At 47.0% G+C, this 20,323-nt stretch overlaps 1 protein-coding gene across 3 annotated transcripts in view; it reads left to right on the top strand.

The window, feature by feature from the left end:
• cep89 (centrosomal protein 89) overlaps positions 1 to 20,323 on the top strand; it is a 331,169-nt gene that overhangs the window by 73,051 nt on the left and 237,795 nt on the right. For all 3 annotated transcript variants that reach the window (XM_034185204.1, XM_034185196.1, XM_034185210.1), the window contains exon 8: positions 4,770 to 4,912. In XM_034185204.1, the coding sequence (XP_034041095.1) occupies positions 4,770 to 4,912 (143 nt within the window). The remainder of the gene's footprint in view (positions 1 to 4,769; positions 4,913 to 20,323) is intronic.

Genomic DNA, 20,323 nt, shown 5'->3' with positions numbered 1-20,323 from the left:
CTCAATGGGTGACACGTCCGGTGAGTATGCCGGCCATGCAAGAACTGGGACATTTTCAGCTTCCAAGAATTGTGTACAGATCCTTGCAACATGGGGCTGTGCATTATCCTGCTGCAACATGAGGTGATGTTCTTGGATGTTGGCACAACAATGGGCCTCAGGATCTCGTCACGGTATCTCTGTGCATTCAAAATGCCATCAATAAAATGCACCTGTGTTCTTCGTCCATAACAGACGCCTGCCCATACCATAACCCAGGGGTAGGCAACCTGTTCCAGAAAGAGCCATGAGGGTGAAAGGTTTTCTTTGCAGCCACTGACTCCACCAGGTGATTTTACTGATTAATATCACTTTGAGCAGATGGAATCAGTTAATCAGTGAAATCACCTGGTGGAGTCAGTGGCTGCAAAGAAAACCTGCACCCTCATGGCTTTTTCTGGAACAGGTTGCCTACCCCTGCCATAACCCCACCGCCACCATGGGCCACTCGATCCACAACATTGACATCAGAAAACCGCTCACCCATACAACGCCACACACGCTGTCTGCCATCTGCCCTGAACAGTGTGATCCGGGATTCATCTGTGAAGAGAACACCTCTCCAACGTGCCAAACGCCAGCGAATGTGAGCATTTGCCCACTCAAGTCGGTTACGATGATGAACTGGAGTCAGGTCGAGACCCCGATGAGGACGACGAGCATACAGATGAGCTTCCCTGAGACGGTTTCTGACAGTTTGTGCAGAAATTTTTTGGTTATGCAAACCGATTGTTTCAGCAGCTGTCCGAGTGGCTGGTCTCAGACGATCTTGGAGGTGAACATGCTGGATGTGGAGGTCCTGGGCTGGTGTGGTTACACGTGGTCTGCGGTTGTGAAGCTGGTTGGATGTACTGCCAAATTCTCTGAAATGCCTTTAGAGACGGCTTATGGTAGAGAAATGAACATTCAATACACGAGCAACAGCTCTGGTTGACATTCCTGCTGTCAGCATGCCAATTGCACGCTCCCTCAAATCTTGCGACATCTGGTGCATTGTGCTGTGTGATAAAACTGCACCTTTCAGAGTGGCCTTTTATTGTGGACAGTCTAAGGCACACCTGTGCACTAATCATGGTGTCTAATCAGCATCTTGATATGGCACACCTGTGAGGTGGGATGGATTATCTCAGCAAAGGAGAACTGCTCACTATCACAGATTTAGACTGGTTTGTGACCAATACTTGAGGGAAATGGTGATATTGTGTATGTGGAAAAAGTTTTAGATCTTTGAGTTCATCTCATACAAAATGGGAGCAAAACCAAAAGTGTTGCGTTTATATTTTTGTTGAGTATAGATTAGATTAAATTAGATTAGATAGCATTTTATTAATCTCAACTTAACTCAGCATTTTATTAATCTCAATTTAACTCAGCCACATGGGGTGGGTGTGCAGTCAGTACATTCTGAGTGCCGGTCCCAAGCCCGGATAAAGGAGGAGGGTTGCGTCAGGAAGGGCATCCGGCGTAAAACAAGCCAACCCAACTATGCAGACTCAGAATCGAATTCCCATACCGCATCGGTCGCGGCCCGAGTTAACAACGTCCGCCACCGGTGCTATTGCCCAACAGGGTGCAGGTGGAAATTGGGCTGCTGCTGGGCGAAGATGACGAAGAAGAGGAGGAAAACGTTGCCACGAACAGCGGGAGAAGAAGAAAACTAGAAGGGTGGAAATGAGAGTGGGGACTTTGAATGTTGGTAGTATGACTGGTAAAGGGAGAGAGCTGGCTGATATGATGGAGAGGAGAAAGGTAGACATATTGTGTGTGCAAGAGACCAAGTGGAAGGGAAGTAAGAGCAGGAGCATCGGTGGTGGGTACAAGTTTTTGTACCATGGTGAGGACAGGAAGAGAAATGGTGTTGGGGTCATTTTAAAGGAAGAGTATGTTAAAAGTGTGTTGGAGGTTAAGCGAGTGTCTGACAGGGTGATGAGTGTGAAGTTGGAAATTGAAGGGGTGATGATGAATATCATCAGTACATATGCCCCACAGGTAGGTTGTGAGATGAAGGAGAAAGAAGATTTCTGGAGTGTGTTAGATGAGGTGGTGGAGAGTGTGCCCAAACATGAAAGAGTGGTGATAGGAGCAGACTTCAATGGGCATGTTGGTGAAGGGAACAGAGGTGATGAGGAAGTAATGGGTAGATATGGTATCAAGGATAGGAATGGGGAAGGACAGATGGTAGTTGATTTTGCAAAAAGGATGGAAATGGCTGTGGTGAATACCTACTTCAAGAAAAGGGAGGAGGAAGGTGCACACAGATGGACTACATTCTTTATAGGAGATGCAAGCTAAAAGAAATCACAGACTGTAAGGTGATAGCAGGAGAGAGTGTCACTAGACAGCATAGGATGGTTGTTTGTAGGATGAATTTAGAGGTAAAGAAGAAGAAGAGAGTGAGAGCTCAACAAAGGATCAGATGGTGGAAGCTGAAGGAGGAAGACTGTTGTGTGAAATTTAGCGAGCAGGTGAGAGAAGCACTAGTTGGAGGGGAAGCAGTTTTGGACAACTGGAAAAGTACTGCAGATGTGGTGAGGGAGACAGCTAGGGCAGTACTGGGTATGACATCTGGACAGTGGAAGGAAGACAAGGAGACTTGGTGGTGGAATGAAGAGGTCCAGGAAAGCATAAGGAGAAAGAGGTTGGCGAAAAAGTTTTGGGATAGTCGGAGAGATGAAGAAAGTAGACAGGAGTACAAGGAGATGTGGAGTAAGGCGAGAAGAGAAGTGGCAAAAGCAAAGGAAAAGGCATATTGCGAGCTGTACAAGAAGTTAAATAGTAAGGAAGGAGAAAAGGACTTGTACCGATTGGCCAGACAAAGGGACAGAGCTGGAAAGGATGTGCAGCAGGTTAGGGTGGTAAAAGATGCACATGGTAATGTGCTGACAAGTGAGGAGTGTGTGCTGAGAAGGTGGAGGGAATAGTTTGAAGAGTTGATGAATAAAGAAAATGAGCGAGAGAAAAGGCTGGATGATGTGGTGAGAGTAAATCAGGAAGTAAAAGAGATTAGGAAGGACGAAGTGAGGGCTGCTATGAAGAGGATGAAGAGTGGAAAGGCAGTTGGTCCAGATGACATTCCAATGGAGGCATGGAAATGTCTAGGAGAGATGGCAGTAGAGTTTCTAACCAGATTGTTTAATAAAATCTTGGAAAGTGACAGGATGCCTGAGGAGTGGAGACGAAGTGTGCTGGTTCCTATTTTCAAGAACAAGGGTGATGTGCAGAGCTGCAGTAACTACAGAGGCATAAAGCTGATCAGCCACAGCATGAAGTTATGGGAAAGAGTAGTAGAAGCTAGGCTTAGAAAACAGGTGAAGATCTGTGAGCAGCAATATGGTTTCATGCCGAGAAAGAGCACTATAGATGCAATGTTTGCTCTGAGAATACTGTTGGAAAAGTACAGAGAAGGACAGAAAGAGTTACATTGTGTGTTTGTGGACTTAGAAAAAGCTTATGATAGGCTGCCAAGAGAAGAGTTGTGGCATTGTATGAGGAAGTCTGGAGTGGCAGAGAAGTACGTTAGGGTAGTGCAGGACATGTACAAGAATAGTGTGACAGCGGTGAGATGCGCAGTTGGAATGACAGACTCATTCAAGGTGGAGGTGGGATTACACCAAGGATCAGCTCTGAGTCCTTTCTTGTTTGCAGTGGTGATGGACAGGTTGACAGATGAGATCAGACAGGAGTCCCCATGGACTATGATGTTTGCAGATGACATTGTGATCTGTAGTGAGAGTAGAGAGCAAGTTGAGTCTAGTCTGGAGAAGTGGAGATATGCTTTGGAGAGAAGGGGAATGAAAGTCAGTAGAAGCAAGACTGAGTACATGTGTGTGAATGAGAGGGAGCCCAGTGGAATAGTGCAGTTACAAGGAGTAGAAGTGGTGAAAGTAGATGAGTTTAAATATTTGGGGTCAACTGTTCAAAGTAATGGAGAGTGTGGTAGAGAGGTGAAGAAGAGAGTGCAGGCAGGGTGGAGTGGGTGGAGAAAGGTGGCAGGAGTGATTTGTGACTGAAGAATATCAGCAAGAGTGAAGGGGAAAGTTTACAAAACAGTAGTGAGACCAGCTATGTTGTATGGTTTAGAGACAGTGGCACTAACAAAAAGACAGGAGGCAGAGCTGGAGGTGGCAGAGCTGAAGATGTTGAGATTCTCTTTGGGAGTGACAAGAATGGACAAGATTAGGAATGAACATATCAGAGGGACAGCTCAGGTGGGACGGTTTGGAGACAAAGTCAGAGGACTCCCTCTTCTCCTCCTGCCACCAGGAGGAGGTTCATGGATGTGCTGAGAGAGGACATGCAGGTTCTTGGTGTGACAGAGGAAGATACAGAGGACAGGGTGAGATGGAAACAATTGATCTGCTGTGGCGACCCCTAACGGGAACAGCCGAAAGACAAAGAAGAAGCATTTTATTAATCCCTTGGGAAGACTCCCTCAGGGAAATTGAGGTCCCAGCAGCATTGTATAGCACCACACAGGGTAATATGCTCTGCGACTGATTTTCACCCCTGCGACACATTGCCAACACGCATTTATTCTGTGACAGTCAAGCTGATGTGGGACACTGGAGACATTTTGTCATGAATCTGTGGCAGCGTGATTGTAACCACCAATGTAACAGAGCCTTTATGATTTGAAGGTATTCTTCTTGCTGTTCAAGAATTTTTTTTTCTTAAATAATTTAAAATGATTTATTTATGGAAATTGGTGACCTCATATTCTGTACTTCCAGGCGCCCAGGCAGAACTACAAATGCTAAGACAACAGGCTCAGGAACTGGTGGATGAAAACGATGCCCTCAAAATGACTGTTCATCGTCTGAATGTGGAGCTGAGCCGCTACCAAACCCGATTCAGACCACTATCTAAGCAGGAGGTATTTATTTATTTAATTGTGTCTCACATCCAATGACAGCAGTTAAAATATACTGTTTACAACATATCATTAAATAGCTGTTTCCTCTTTGACTTTGAACTCATCTGGGTCTAAAGCTTCTTGTTTTGGTTTGTTGCACCATCCAATTTGTTAAATTAAATCAGCATCTTTTTTTCTGTGACTGCCTCTTCTGGGGCCTTCTCACTGCTTTTTGTTGCTTACACCAGGGTGCCGTGCTTTCATCTTCAGTTTGCTTTCTGTGTTAGTGACTGTTCTGCATGTTGTCCTCTGAAGTGTAGCAGGTGAAGGACAGTTGTTTAGCATGCAATTAATTCTTAATTGACGACTTTTTCCTCCGCCAAGGAGGTTATGTTTTCGTCGAGTCTGTCTGTCTGTCAGCAGGATAACTCAAAAGGTTTTGAACGGATTTTGATGAAATTTTGTGGAGTGTTTGGAAATGACAAGAGGAACAAGTGATTAAATTTTAGTGGTGATCCGGATCACGATCCGGATCCAGGAATTTTTTAAAGGATTCTTCACCATTGCGGGAATGGGGGAATTTTGACATTCTAGTTTCTAACTCCACAAAAACAAGGCAGAAAGGCTTGAAAAAAATTAGGGTGTAACATAGTCAAATGTTCTATCAAACAACAAAGTTTGGTGATGATCGGATCCGGATTCCGGATCTGGTGATCCAGAATATGCAAAAATATAGGAAAAATAGAAAATGTGTCAGTGTGAGGTGACAAATGAAGCTAGAGATGCACAACTAACACGAAATTGTAGGTGAATCTGTACTGATTCAGTAAAGTGTCATCAGATTTGATGTAGCTTCAAATGTTATGGAGCTAGATCCAGAAGAAAACCGCCATGACCGAAAAATCATTTTTATACAATAACCTTTGAACTAATAAAGACATAAAATTGATTCCAAGTTCTAGTGGTATGTTTTCATGGTCAAGGATGTCAAATATTAAGGAAAGAAAAGTGTATGTATCATAGTTTTGGTTGTAACACTGAATTGTTGTATAGATCACTGTGCCAAGGAGGGAATCTCTTTAGGGTCTTAAAAAATAGTTCTATTTCAGAATTTACTGTTATTTATTTAGAGAAGTGTTTCATAAATGTTTAAAAATTCATATATTTGCAGTTTAGTTGATTAATAAATTGAATTTTGTCTATTTGTTTTTGTCTATAAGCACATGCAATATCAATATCAGTGCTCAGATGACAGTAGCTTCTGGGAAAGGTGCAAGTTGCAATAAACTGTGATGCCAAGCGCTAAGGATACATGCTATCCAGTCACAGCAGATGAAACGTTTTTTTTACTACTGAGCAAACGTCATTGTTAGACTTTTTTAGGTTTAATGATTCCATGGCGTGTAGATGTTATGGCGTCAGTGACCCCATGGCCTTGGTGGAGGTTTGCACTCTCCGAGTGCTTCTAGTCTAGCATAATTTTGTGCTAAATGTTTATAACAAATTATTTCTGGAGTTCTGAATTCTGTGTCAATGAAATGGCAAGGAGGGTATTGTTTTCGTGTGTGTTTCTGTGTATCTCTGGACAAGATGAATCAAAAACAGCTGGACGGATTTCCTTCAAACTTGTTGGGAGTATTACTTGGATAGATATCTAGAGTTGATTAGATTTTGGAGTAATTTGGTCAACGGTCAAGGAAAGCATATTCTGAAAAACACATTTTTTGTATATCTCAACAATCAAGAAGCTTAGATTGATCATACTTGATGGGACTATTACTTGGATTGTTATCTTATACCCCCATCACACATAGCTGGAATCACGCAGACTAGCGTCGGACTTATGAATTGGCGCACATCAGAAAAGTATGCAAAAATGTGCTGACAGCCATCTGCGGAAGTCAACACAGTTGGTCAAAATTGGCTGGCAACCCACAGTGTAATGCATATGTTCAAAACTCTCCAGGCGCCATCGAGATGGGACACCTATCCGATGGCAATCCATGTACTTGACCCCAGACAGGGAAGGCGAAGGAAATGTTATGTAATAACATGTATGTGACACTGTGGCTTGGTGCAGTGACGCACCACAGTTGAACGGGATGTCACCGCTGTAATGCACTTATTATTACACGTACACCTCCTAAAGTCTGTAACAGGTATTATGTGGAAATGTTTGCCCAGCACATGACGACATAAATAAACATGTAACTCACCTCCGGTACCTCACATTCCACAGTGCAGACATCTGGTCAAGTCCCTTTCACCCGGCTGCGCTGCGTGGTGGGAATGTTGATGACAAAAGCATAATCCACCTCTGGTATATATAAATCCCATGTGAAGTGCCACCCAACAACGATAATCCAACTACAGTTGTGTTAAGATGCGTATCAAGTGAAATGGCCACAAAAAATAATTTAAAAAGAGAAAAAAGTCCACTGGCTGAATCTGAAAGTTGCGCACATGTGGGAAGTTGGCGCACTGCCAGCATAGTTCAGCAGCAGTTATGGAGTCCAGCCAGACAAATAGAATCTAGCAGTGCCATCATATACTGATCAAACACCTAAAGGGATTTTTCACCGGACTAACAACAGGCGATCACTGACAGCTGTCAGCCTGTTTGTGCGCTCTCTGGCTGGACGGCTCCTGTGCTTGCGTGTGCCCAACCTGCGCACGGGGAGTGGCTGGTACAACGTCTATGAATACATATACACACAGCTTAGCGAACATTTCGGCCACACACTCGCACACTGCTTTGATCACCTGTTGTGCATATGCAGCTCGTTCAGCTATTGTGGACACGCGCGCAAAGGAGTGGACACACACTCATCACTCAGATCACCCGTTCTAGGCACGTACATGCGCGCACTCCATCATGTGGGACACACACAGAGAGGTCATTTGGTGCTATGTTGCTGTTACCATGAGTGACTTAAGTGTCATGTTGCTGTTACCATGAGTGAAATGGGTAGTGCTTCTAATGTCTTCCACCACGTCTTTGTTTGTCAAATTAAAAGCACCTGCTTACAGCAGCTGGGCGTGCATGCATGCAACTTCAACCACAGAGAAACTGTGGAGAGCTGACATTTGCTGTTTGGTATGCTTATGTATTTTGGGTCAAGGATGAATGCTGCGAAAACAAAACATTGATAGGAGTAATGTTTTTGGAGAAACTATGGATATTAGCTAACAACACTGAATAACAGATAACTACTTTCTGGACTCACATGCTATTCCAGCATGGGGCGGTAAGTCATCTTTATATTAAAAGCGTGAGTGCGGTGAGTGATTTTATGTAGTAAGTTCAATGTAAGTACATAATATAATTGTAAATATGTTAAGAATACATGGACGGCACAAGAAAGTGATAACATTTATTTCTGTTGTGGTCCATTTAAAAATGAAATGACAAAATAGAAGTTAAAATAAAATAATAACAGTTTGTATATGATAACAATAACCTAAACAATTTATAAATACATTAAGACGGTAAATTATAGGGATGTGAATTGTTCAACAACTCATGATTCAATTCGATTCCGATTCTTGGGGTGACGATTCGATTCAGAATTGATTTTCAATTCAAAGAGCTCTGAGAAATAGTTATATTACTTAAAAAATGTTTATGTTTAAGAAAATGCAGCTTTACAAGGTTAATCAAGTGATTCTAGATGTAAATTTACTTATCTGCTTTGCTCGTTCAGAGTTGGCTGGCAGTTTAGCGAAGCGCTGGTCAGTAGTCGGCAGAGACCGCTGCTCCCCTCTTTTAGCTCCGGGTGATGACGTACGTAGCATGTGGGCTTGCGGATTTGAAGTGTTTCCGAAGTACTTGACTTTCATTTTGCAGATTTTGCACATTGCACAGGTCATGTCAAGCTCCTTCTTACGCAGCAAATAATAAAATCCAAAATGCGCTGGTGCTGGCTGAATTAGCTCTTCGTCCGCCATGCTAAGCTAAGCTACAGCCACTGAACTCTGCAGCTCACGAGTGTTTGAAGCACACCGGACCCCCCCCCCCCTCGCGGGAACACTGTAGTAGGGAAGCCGTTGCCTGACAAACACTACACACAGCGAGTAAGCAAAAAAAGTTTTAAAAAAATGCTTTTTAAAAATCGATTCTTGAACATTTTGGATTGATTCAGAATCGTAATAAATAAGAATCACGATTCGGACGTGAATCTATTTTTACGACACCCCTAATAAATTAACATTAGAAAATTACATAATTATCAGGAAATTGAAGGGTTGAGTTCCTCTTCTAAAAATGTTTGGGGTCTAATGGTCCAGTCACATGGCACTTAATGAAGGGCATTGAAGCCCAAATAAAACAAGAAATCTGGACTTTCGTTGACTTTCGTTCCTGCAGCTGGCGCTTTGTCAGGATTTTTAAACTGTAGAAAAATTTGAACAAATGCCGCCGAAAACTTCAATCTGTCCATATTTCATTTTGCTGTCGTTCTTGATGGTTTCTTCTCATTTGCTTAGTTTTTGTAACGTTACAGTTTAGTTTGACTGACCAGCTGAATGTTTTCACACAGTACAAAAGCCGGTTTGTGAGCGCTTTTATGGAGGAGCTGCAGCTCCTCTGTGGCAGAGCTGGTATGTGGTGTGGGGTTTCTGCTGCTGCATGTGATGTGGCGATTGCATGCCGTGGTGCTGGCCGGCCAGGAAGAATTTGTCGGCCTCTCCGTTAGCGCACGGCAGACCATGATTGTGGTGTTGGTCAGTGCTGTGCGCACATGAGGAGAAAGTTGTTGCACAAAAAGTCCGGCCGGAGCTGCAGCATTCTGTCCATGAACTCTGAAGGGCTTGCTGTCCTCCAACCCATGCAGAACCTTCTGGCCCTGTCAGCGTCTGACAGTTCAAACTTTTGAGGAAGTGATCCTTGATCACTGTGTATTTGTTCGCAGGCGGGGGCTTTGCAGGAGCACGATCAGCCTCGTTTTGTTGTGTGGGCCGCCAGAAGAGGAGGTACTGCTGGCCCACCACCAGAGGGCACCCTGCCTGAAGTGCGGGCTTCAGGCACGAGAGGGCGCTGCCGCCACGGACACAGCCGGGGGTAACAGCTGTCACTCATTATCTTTTGACAGCTGTCACCCATCTACACTTCATCATCCCACTCCATAAAGACCGGACGTCATCTCCACCTCGTTGCCGAGATATCGTCTACCTTAGGAGGTAACCTTCTCAGCCTGCATATCCAGATAAGTGGTTACTCAGACACTGCACGAGTGTGTTAGAGGTGGAGGTGGAATTCCCACCGTTGTTGTTACTGGGTGTTCACACACCCACATCTGATTGTCTCTGCTCCTCGCCAGCAGTACCAGATCTGACACGCGGAGACAGTAGCCACCTGGGGTGTTCGGGATTTGGCGGCTCCAGTATTCTCCAGGTTCGGTGGCGGAGGAAATCGTGTGGTTCCGGTTCTTCTCAGGACAGACGTCCTCTATCCTCGAGCCTGCCCACACGTCACCTTTGCTAATTGACTATTGTACATATTCTGTAATCTGCTGTGTTTGGTTGTGCTTTTCACAACAGTAAAGTGTTCATATTTGACTCTTTCATTGTCCGTTCATTTACGCCCCCTGTTGTGGGTCCGTGTCACTACACTTTCACAACAGGATATCTCGGCCAGCGTCATGGACTCCGAGGGGCGTCACCCAGCCATTGAACGGCCAATGGGAGAGCAGGGTGCACAGGCGTCTGCAGGAGGCGTGATTGGTGAGTTGCAGCACATCCTCACCGCCTTTACGGCTCGGTTGGATCAGATGACCGAGCAAAACATCCTCCTGAACCGCAGGGTGGAGGCTCTCTCCGCACAGGTGGCAGCGAGCGCTCAGGGCGCTGCTGCAGCTCCTCCTCCTGCCGACCCTGTGCAAGATATGAATGTACCAGTGGTCGTTCAACAACCCCTCCCACCATCCCCTGAAGCATACATAAGACCCCCAGAGCCGTACGGAGGTTGTGTGGAGACGTGCGCGGACTTTCTCATGCAGTGTTCGCTCGTCTTTGCACAACGTCCCATCATGTACGCGTCTGATGCTAGTAAAGTAGCTTATGTAATTTATCTGCTTCGAGGAGAGGCACGCGCTTGGGCTACGGCGCTTTGGGAGCAAAATTCACGGCTCCTTCATACGTACACTGGGTTTGTGAGGGAGTTCAAAACCGTGTTTGACCACCCTAACAGGGGAGAGACCGCTTCAACTGTGCTGCTGTCAATGAGACAGGGACGCCGGCGCGCAGCCGCTTATGCAGTCGACTTCCGCATTGCGGCTGCGAGGTCCGGCTGGAATAACGCTGCGCTCCGCTCCGCCTTCATAAACGGACTGTCGTCGGTCCTGAAGGAGCACCTGGTGGCCAAGGACGAACCGTGGGATTTGGATGGACTTATTGATCTCGTTATACGGTTAGACAGTCGGTTAGAGGAACGCCGTCGGGAGCGAGACGAAGGACGTGGCCGGGCACGCGCCATCCCTCTCCCTTCCGGGTCTGAAAAGGTTCCGCCCTCCCCACGCTCCACAGCCGCAGCGCTCCGTGGGGCAACAGCACCCCCTGCTGGTGTTGCTAGGGAAACGCGCAGGGCCAATATAAGATCAAATGACAAAATGAGGAGGCTGGTCCACGGGGAGTGTTTTTTCTGCAGCTCAAAGGAGCATATTCAGAGAAACTGCCCCAAACGGCCAAAACGACAACACTCGCCTTTAGAGACTGGGCTAAAGGGGGGTCATAACATGCACGTGGGACACACACGTATTGCCACACGACTCCCAGTTACAATCCTGAGTGGGGATTTAACCCTTCAAGCCCCAGCACTGGTGGACACGGGGTCAGAAGGGAATCTGCTGGATAGCAGATGGGCTAGGGAAGCAGGGCTCCCTCTGGTGGCGCTTCCTTCACCATTGCAGGTGCGGGCACTAGATGGCACCCTTCTCCCTTTAATCACGCACAAGACACAACCAGTAACTCTGGTAGTGTCTGGGAATCATCGGGAGGAGATCGAGTTTTTTGTGACTCCTTCTACCTCCCGCATGATTTTGGGCTTCCCTTGGATGTTGAAACACAATCCCCGGATTGATTGGCCGTCTGGGGTGGTGGTTCAGTGGAGCGAAACCTGCCATCGGGTGTGTTTAGGATCCTCGGTTCCTCCCGGTTTACAGGCTAAGGAGGAGGTCAAAGTCCCTCCCAATCTAACAGCGGTGCCGGTTGAGTACCACGATCTTGCTGACGTCTTCAGCAAGGATCTGGCACTCACCCTTCCTCCGCACCGTCCGTACGATTGTGCCATTGATTTGATACCAGGCGTGGAGTTCCCGTCCAGCAGGCTGTACAACCTCTCACGACCTGAACGCGAATCAATGGAGACCTACATCCGGGACTCATTAGCTGCCGGGTTGATCCGAAATTCCACCTCCCCGATGGGTGCAGGTTTCTTTTTTGTGGGCAAGAAAGATGGCGGACTCCGTCCATGCATCGATTACAGGGGGCTGAATGAGATTACGGTTCGCAATCAATACCCGTTGCCCTTGTTGGATTCCGTGTTCACCCCCCTGCATGGAGCCAAAATCTTTACAAAATTGGATCTTCGGAATGCGTATCACCTGGTTCGGGTCCGGAAGGGAGACGAATGGAAGACGGCATTTAACACCCCGTTAGGTCACTTTGAGTACCTGGTCATGCCGTTCGGCCTCACTAACGCCCCCGCAACGTTCCAAGCTTTGGTAAACGATGTCTTGCGGGACTTCCTGCACCGATTCATCTTCGTATATCTGGACGATATTCTCATCTTTTCCCCGGACCCTGAGACTCATGTCCAGCATGTACGTCAGGTCCTGCAGCGGTTGTTGGAGAACCGGCTGTTTGTGAAGGGCGAGAAGTGTGAGTTTCACCGCACTTCTTTGTCCTTCCTGGGGTTTATCATCTCCTCTAACTCCGTCGCCCCTGATCCGGCCAAGGTTGCGGCGGTGAGAGATTGGCCCCATCCTACAAGCTGGAGGAAGCTGCAACAGTTCCTCGGCTTTGCAAATTTCTACAGGAGGTTCATAAAGGGCTATAGCCAGGTAGTTAGCCCCCTGACAGCCCTGACCTCTCCTAAAGTCCCCTTCACCTGGTCGGATCGGTGCGAAGCCGCATTCAAGGAGTCGAAACGACAGTTCTCGACTGCACCAGTGCTGGTGCAGCCCGACCTTGGCCGCCAGTTTGTGGTCGAAGTGGACGCCTCTGACTCAGGGATAGGAGCCGTGCTATCCCAGAGCGGAGAGACCGATAAGGTCCTTCACCCGTGTGCCTATTTTTCCCGCAGGTTGACCCCAGCTGAATGGAACTATGACGTCGGCAATCGAGAACTCCTTACGGTGAAAGAGGCTCTTGAGGAGTGGAGACACCTGTTGGAGGGAGCATCTGTGCCGTTCACGGTTTTCACTGACCATCGGAACCTGGAGTATATCAGGACCGCCAGGCGGCTGAACCCCAGGCAAGCCCGCTGGTCACTGTTCTTCGGGCGTTTTGACTTCCGGATCACCTACCGCCCCGGGACCAAGAACCAGAGATCGGATGCCTTGTGCATGAAGATGAAGTCAAGACTGAGCTGTCGGATCCACTGGAGCCCATCATTCCGGAGTCCACTATCATGGCCACCCTCACCTGGGACGTGGAGAAGACCATCCGGGAGGCCCTGGCACGGAGCCCGGACCCCGGAACAGGGCCGAAGAACAGACTCTACGTCCCACCAGAGGCAAGAGCTGCTGTCTTGGATTTCTGTCACGGTTCTAAGCTCTCCTGTCATCCGGGGGTGCGAAGGACCGTGGCAGTGGTCCGGCAGCGCTTCTGGTGGGCGTCCCTGGAGGCCGACGTCCGGGAATATATCCAGGCCTGCACCACCTGTGCCATGGGCAAGGCAGACCACCAGAAGGCACAGGGACTTCTTCAGCTACTTCCTGTGCCTCATCACCCCTGGTCCCACATCGGTCTGGATTTTGTCACGGGCCTCCCGCCGTCCCAGGGCATGACAACCATCTTCACAATAGTGGACCGATTCTCCAAGGCGGCCCACTTCGTGGCCCTCCCGAAGCTCCCCACGGCCCAGGAGACTGCAAACCTCCTGGTCCACCACATCGTCCGTCTGCATGGGATACCTACCGACATCGTCTCTGATCGTGGTCCCCAGTTTTCCTCACACGTCTGGAGGAGCTTCTGCCGGGAACTGGGGGCCACTGTGAGCCTCTCATCCGGGTATCACCCGCAGACCAATGGACAGGCAGAACGGGCCAATCAGGAATTGGAGCAAGCCCTGCGCTGTGTGACGTCCGCCCACCCGACGGCCTGGAGTGAACATCTGGCCTGGATCGAGTACGCACATAACAGCCAGGTGTCCTCTGCCACCGGCCTCTCCCCATTTGAGGTGTGTTTGGGGTATCAGCCCCCGTTGTTTCCCGTGGTGGAGGGAGAGGTCGGTGTGCCCTCGGTCCAGGCCCACCTGCGGAAGTGCCGTCGGGTGTGGCGCTCCGCCCGTTCTGCCTTGTTAAAGTCCCGGACGAGGGCGAAGACCCATGCAGACCGCCGGCGGTCCCCGGCCCCTGCTTACCAGCCCGGGCAGGAGGTGTGGCTATCCACAAAGGACATCCCCCTCCAGGTGGACTCTCCAAAGCTCAAGGACAGGTACATTGGACCGTATGAAATCCTCAAAATCCTCAGTCCTGCCGCAGTGAAGCTTCGACTCCACCCGGTTTTTCACGTGTCAAGAATCAAACCCCACCACACCTCACCCCTCTGTGCTCCCGGACCGGCGCCGCCTCCTGCCCGGATCATCGACGGGGAGCCGGCTTGGACAGTGTGCCGGCTCCTGGACGTCCGTCGGATGGGCCGGGGGTTCCAGTATTTGATGGACTGGGAGGGGTATGGACCCGAAGAACGCTCCTGGGTGAAGAGGAGCTTCATCCTGGACCCGGCCCTCCTGGCCGATTTCTACCGCCGTCACCCGGACAAGCCTGGTCGGGCGCCAGGAGGCGCCCTTTGAGGGGGGGGTCCTGTTGTGTGGGCCGCCAGAAGAGGAGGTACTGCTGGCCCACCACTAGAGGGCGCCCTGCCTGAAGTGCGGGCTTCAGGCACGAGAGGGCGCTGCCGCCACGGACACAGCCGGGGGTGACAGCTGTCACTCATTATCTCTTGACAGCTGTCACCCATCTACACTTCATCATCCCACTCCATAAAGACCGGACGTCATCTCCACCTCGTTGCCGAGATATCGTCTACCTTAGGAGGTAACCTTCTCAGCCTGCATATCCAGATAAGTGGTTACTCAGACACTGCACGAGTGTGTGTTAGAGGTGGAGGTGGAATTCCCACCGTTGTTGTTACTGGGTGTTCACACACCCACATCTGATTGTCTCTGCTCCTCGCCAGCAGTACCAGATCTGACACGCGGAGACAGTGGCCACCTGGGGTGTTCGGGATTTGGCGGCTCCAGTATTCTCCAGGTTCGGTGGCGGAGGAAATCGTGTGGTTCCGGTTCTTCTCAGGACAGACGTCCTCTATCCTCGAGCCTGCCCACACGTCACCTTTGCTAATTGACTATTGTACATATTCTGTAATCTGCTGTGTTTGGTTGTGCTTTTCACAACAGTAAAGTGTTCATATTTGACTCTTTCATTGTCCGTTCATTTACGCCCCCTGTTGTGGGTCCGTGTCACTACACTTTCACAACACGTTTGTTTCCATGGAGCTGACGGCCGACACGCTCGTTGATGGCTGTGTATTTCAGAAACACCAGGGACACCAGGGTATTGAAGAAAAAGGCAGAGAAACAGACAGCGTCTCTCTCTCTCTCTCTCTCTCTCTCTCTCTCATTTGGCATCTTTGCAGTGTGTATCATTTTGGTGCCGTATTTCGCGTGTGTGGTTGTGGTGTTTTTTTTTTGTTTGTTTGTTTGTTTTTTTAACTGGAGCAAGACAGAGCGCGCAGCGTGTCATCAGAGTCTGAACCAGACAGTGAGGATTCTGACGATGAAGGCGATGATCCCGCTATTGTTCTGGACAAGGAACTACAGCAGGTGGATCCACCGAAGTGCACACAGATCTCTACAGTGGGTTGGATCACGTGCTTCTGTTTGTCCTGGAATGCAGAGATGCAGACACACACTGCTCCAGCTGTGGCTCCAGGCACATTTAAAGCATGGAGATCAACGGTAACTTCAGTTTTGTTTTGTTCCTCTTTCGTTCCTTTTGCTCTCTTGATTCGCAGGCTATTCCGTGATAAAGCTCGTTCGCCCACCTTTTCTCACCGATTTGTGTCATTTTTACTTTTTAAATAATTAATTAGAATTTTATATCAAAGATATGCCATAAATCCCTCACCGGAATTATTCAAAGATCATATGGGTGTACAATCAGAAATTAGCGATAGCGATCAAAGAACTGGAGTTGACGGTTTTAACATGACTAATGTAGAAAGTGGGATGAATGCACATGGAACTGGGCAATCGAAGACAGACAGAGACGGGATTGATGACCTTAGACACAGGAAACAGGCCCACGAACCTAGGAGCGAATTTCCCGGCACCCCGCGGAGTGGTAAATGCCGAGTCGACAACCAGACCTTTAGGCCTGCCGTGTAGGCAGGGGCAGAAGGCCGCTTACGGTCAGCTGCCAACTTATACATGGTGGAAGATTGGCTAAGGGCGCAACAAGCCTGCTCCCGGATTCGCCAGCACTGAGTGATCAAGGTGAGGGCGGACGGAACTGGGGACCGAAGGTTGTGGATGAGAATAAAGAGGGCTGATGACCAAAGACTATATGAAATGGAGAATAACTGGATGAGGCAGAAGGTAAGCTATTGTGTGCTAATTCAATCCAAGCTAACTGTGATGGCCAGGTAGACAGGTGTTGCGAACACAAAATCCTAAGCCCCTTTTCCAACTCCTGATTAAAACATTCAGTCTGATTGTTAGCTTGTTGTTGATAGGAGATGACAAAGTCAAAACGACTGAAAAATATAGCCCACTGGGCCTGACGAGTGTTAAGACATTTTGTTGTTCTTAAATACGCTAAATTCTTATGGTCAGTATACACTATAAATGGCATTTGTGCCCCCTCCACCCAGTGACGCCACTTCTCCGAGGCTACTTTGACTGCTAGCAGTTCGCGGTCGCCGATGCAGTAATTGCGCCCTGTGGAAGACAACTTGCGGGACAGAAAAGCACAGGGATGTAGCCTTTTGTTAGAGGGATTCATTTGAGACAGGATTGCCCCCACACCGACGTCAGAAGCATCGACTTCAACCACGAACTGCCGAGCGGGGTCAGAAAGGAGTAGCACGGGGGCTGCCATAAAGCGTTGTTTTAGGACCTTGAAGGCTTCGTCACATTCTGGTGTCCACTTGAACGCCTGTCGGGTGGAGTGGGAGTATGTGTTTAAGGTTTTGAGGAAGTTCGGATTTGGTGATAAATTTGTTTCTTGGATTCACCTCCTATATGCATCTCCCAAAGCTCGTGTCCATACCAATGATATATTCTTCGATTATTTTCCTCTTGGATGTGGAACACACTAAGGTTGTCTGTTATTGCCTTTGCTCTTTGTTATTGCGAGTGAGCCTCTTTCCAATACATTGTGTTCTTCTTCTTCATTTAGTGGCATTTTTTGAAATGGGATTGAACACAAATTGTCTTTATATGCGGGCAATCTGTTGTTATATTATCAAATCCTGTTAATTCTATCCCCATGGTCTTGAGTATTTTAAATAATTTCAGCTCCTTTTCAGGCTATAAATTTAATTTAATGCTTTCCCATAAATACTGCTGCTTGTGGTCTTCAACAGTCTGACTTACCTGTTTAAACTTAGTCTGACAGGATTTAAGTATCTTGGTATAAATGTGACACATTCTTTATCTGGCCTTGCTACAGCTAATTTCTCTCCTCTTATTACAAAAATAACTGTTGTGAAAGTGTAGGAACACGGACCCACAACAGGGGGCGCAAATGAACGGACAATGGAGGAAGTCAAATAACAACACTTTACTGTTGTGAATAAGCACAACAAACACAACGGATTACAACAATAGACAAAGAAGTCAATTCACAAAAATGTGTCACGTGGGCAGGCTCGAAGATAAGAGACGTCTGTCCAAAGCAGAACCGGAACCACACGATTTCCTCCGCCACCGAACCCCGGGAATACTGGAGCCGCCAAGTCCCGAACTCCCAGGTGGCCACTGCCTCCGCGTGTCGGATCTGGTACTGCTGGCGAGGAACAAAAACAGTTAAATGTGGGTGCGTTTGCACCCAGCAACCCGTATGGCGGGAAAACCACCTCCGCCTCTCGTTGGAAGAATGTCTGCTATTTAACGCACAAAAGTAACAAAGGGTTAATGTCAAAAAAGACAACACAGTCGGCTGAGTACGGTACCTTCTAGGTAGAGCGATATCTCGGCAAAGAGGTGGAGATGTCGTCCTGCTGATATACCACTGCTGATCAGATGATTGGTGACAGCTGTCGTAGGCGATAAGTGACAGCTGTCACCCCGGCTGCTCCTGTGAGGCGGCAGCGCCCTCTGGTGCCTGGAGTCCGCACTCCAGACAGGGCGCCCTCTGGTGGTGGTGGGCCAGCAGTACCTCCTCTTCAGCGGCCCACACAACAATAACTTCTGATATTCAGAGGTGGCATAATCTTCCTCTCTCTCGGGTAGAATTAATGTTGTCAAGATGAATATATTACCAAAATTTCTTTTTTTTTTATTTCAGTCTATTCCTCTTTTTCGGCCAAAAATCTTTTTTGATTCCTTGGACAAATTAATTTGTAGTTTAATTTGGAATGGGAAACCTCCTGGAGTTCACAAAACATTACTGCAAAGATGTAAACTCAGTGGGGGATTTGCATTGCCCAATTTTCAGTCATATTACTGGGCTGCTCACATACAAAAACTTTCTTATTGGTTAAAATTGTCTACTTCTCCATAGTTCTGCATATTTGAACTATCATCTTGTATTGGGTCTTCATTACCTGGTCTAATTTTTTTCTTCTTTGCCTATTAAACCCTTGTTGTATGCTAATAATCAAGTTGTTCTTAATACATAAAAAATCTGGTTTCAGTTAAGACGTCGGTTTAAATTTATAGCTGCCTCTTCTTTGTGCCCTTTAACCAACAATCATTTCTTTCCTCTGTCTCTTTCAGATCCATCATTTTCAGTTTGGTATGATAGGGGCATAAACAAATAAGAAATCTATACATATCTGGGCTATTTGATAGTTTTGCTAACTTATCTTCCAAATATAATTTACCTGGTATGCATCTGTTTCGTTATTTACAAATTCTGAATTTTGTTTCTAAAAGTTTCCCAAATTTTCCCTCTGCACGTCCTGAACAGCTCTGGGAAAAATGCTCTCACATTATCCACATCAGAACGTCAGTTTAGTGTATAAAATTGTTCATAATCTGGCACCACAGCCTCTGAAATTGTTTGTAAAATCGTGTGATGAAGCAGGACGGAGAACAACACGTTCCTCCTCTAGAGGAGATTGTTTTGTGAATTTTAGGACCTCAACATTTGGACAAAACTGCTTCTCTGTCAGAGCTGTAGGGATGTGGAACTCTATACCTTTGACTGTTCGAGAGACACTCTGCAACAGTTTAAATTTTACATAAAGAAATGGTTGAAAGATGGTCAGATTTGTGAACATTAATTGATTATTGACAGTGTCTTGGAAAACTGTATATTAATTGTGAGTAATCCGTTGCTGGTTTTTGTTGTTGGTGCTTGTGGGGGTTGTATCGATTTTTATATTTTGTAGTATTTTGTACATTGTGACCTGCTGTTTCTTGCTTCTGCCCGGGGACAGCAGATGAAAATTAGCTTGTAGCTAAAATCTGGTCTGTGCAACACATTTGTTGTGCAATGTTCCTGTCAAATAAATAAATAAATAGAAAGGACTGATATCAAAGATTTATAATTTCATTTTAACCTTAAGTACGGATTCAAGTGTCAAAAAAAGCATGGGATAAAGAGTTGGGAATACAACTGAGCTAGGAAGAAACCATTGAAAGAATAAAATCTTCCTCTTGTGCTCATCTTAGCCTAATTCAATTTAAAGTTGTACATAGGGTTCATTTCTCCAAATCTAGGCTCTCTGAGATATACCCTGATATTGTGGATGTATGCAATAAATGTAAATGCTCTCCATGTCATCTTGGCCACATGTTCTTTTTCTGTCCTTCATTATATAATTTCTGGTCAAGTTACTTCTCAGTCATTTCTTCTGTTCTCTAGGTAAATCTGCAGCCTTGTCCGCTCGTTGCTATATTTGGTATTCCTGATTCCTCTTTAGTATTCAATTCTGCTAAAAAGGACATTATTGCTTTTACATCTTTAATTGCAAGACGTTCCTTATTGTTACATTGGAAATCTGATGAATGTCCCTCAATTTCCTTGTGGCTTAAAGACATGA

The sequence above is a fragment of the Thalassophryne amazonica genome, chromosome 2 (genome assembly GCF_902500255.1).
Source record: "Thalassophryne amazonica chromosome 2, fThaAma1.1, whole genome shotgun sequence".
Taxonomy (NCBI): domain Eukaryota; kingdom Metazoa; phylum Chordata; class Actinopteri; order Batrachoidiformes; family Batrachoididae; genus Thalassophryne; species Thalassophryne amazonica.
This window is presented reverse-complemented; position numbering and strand designations above follow the sequence as displayed.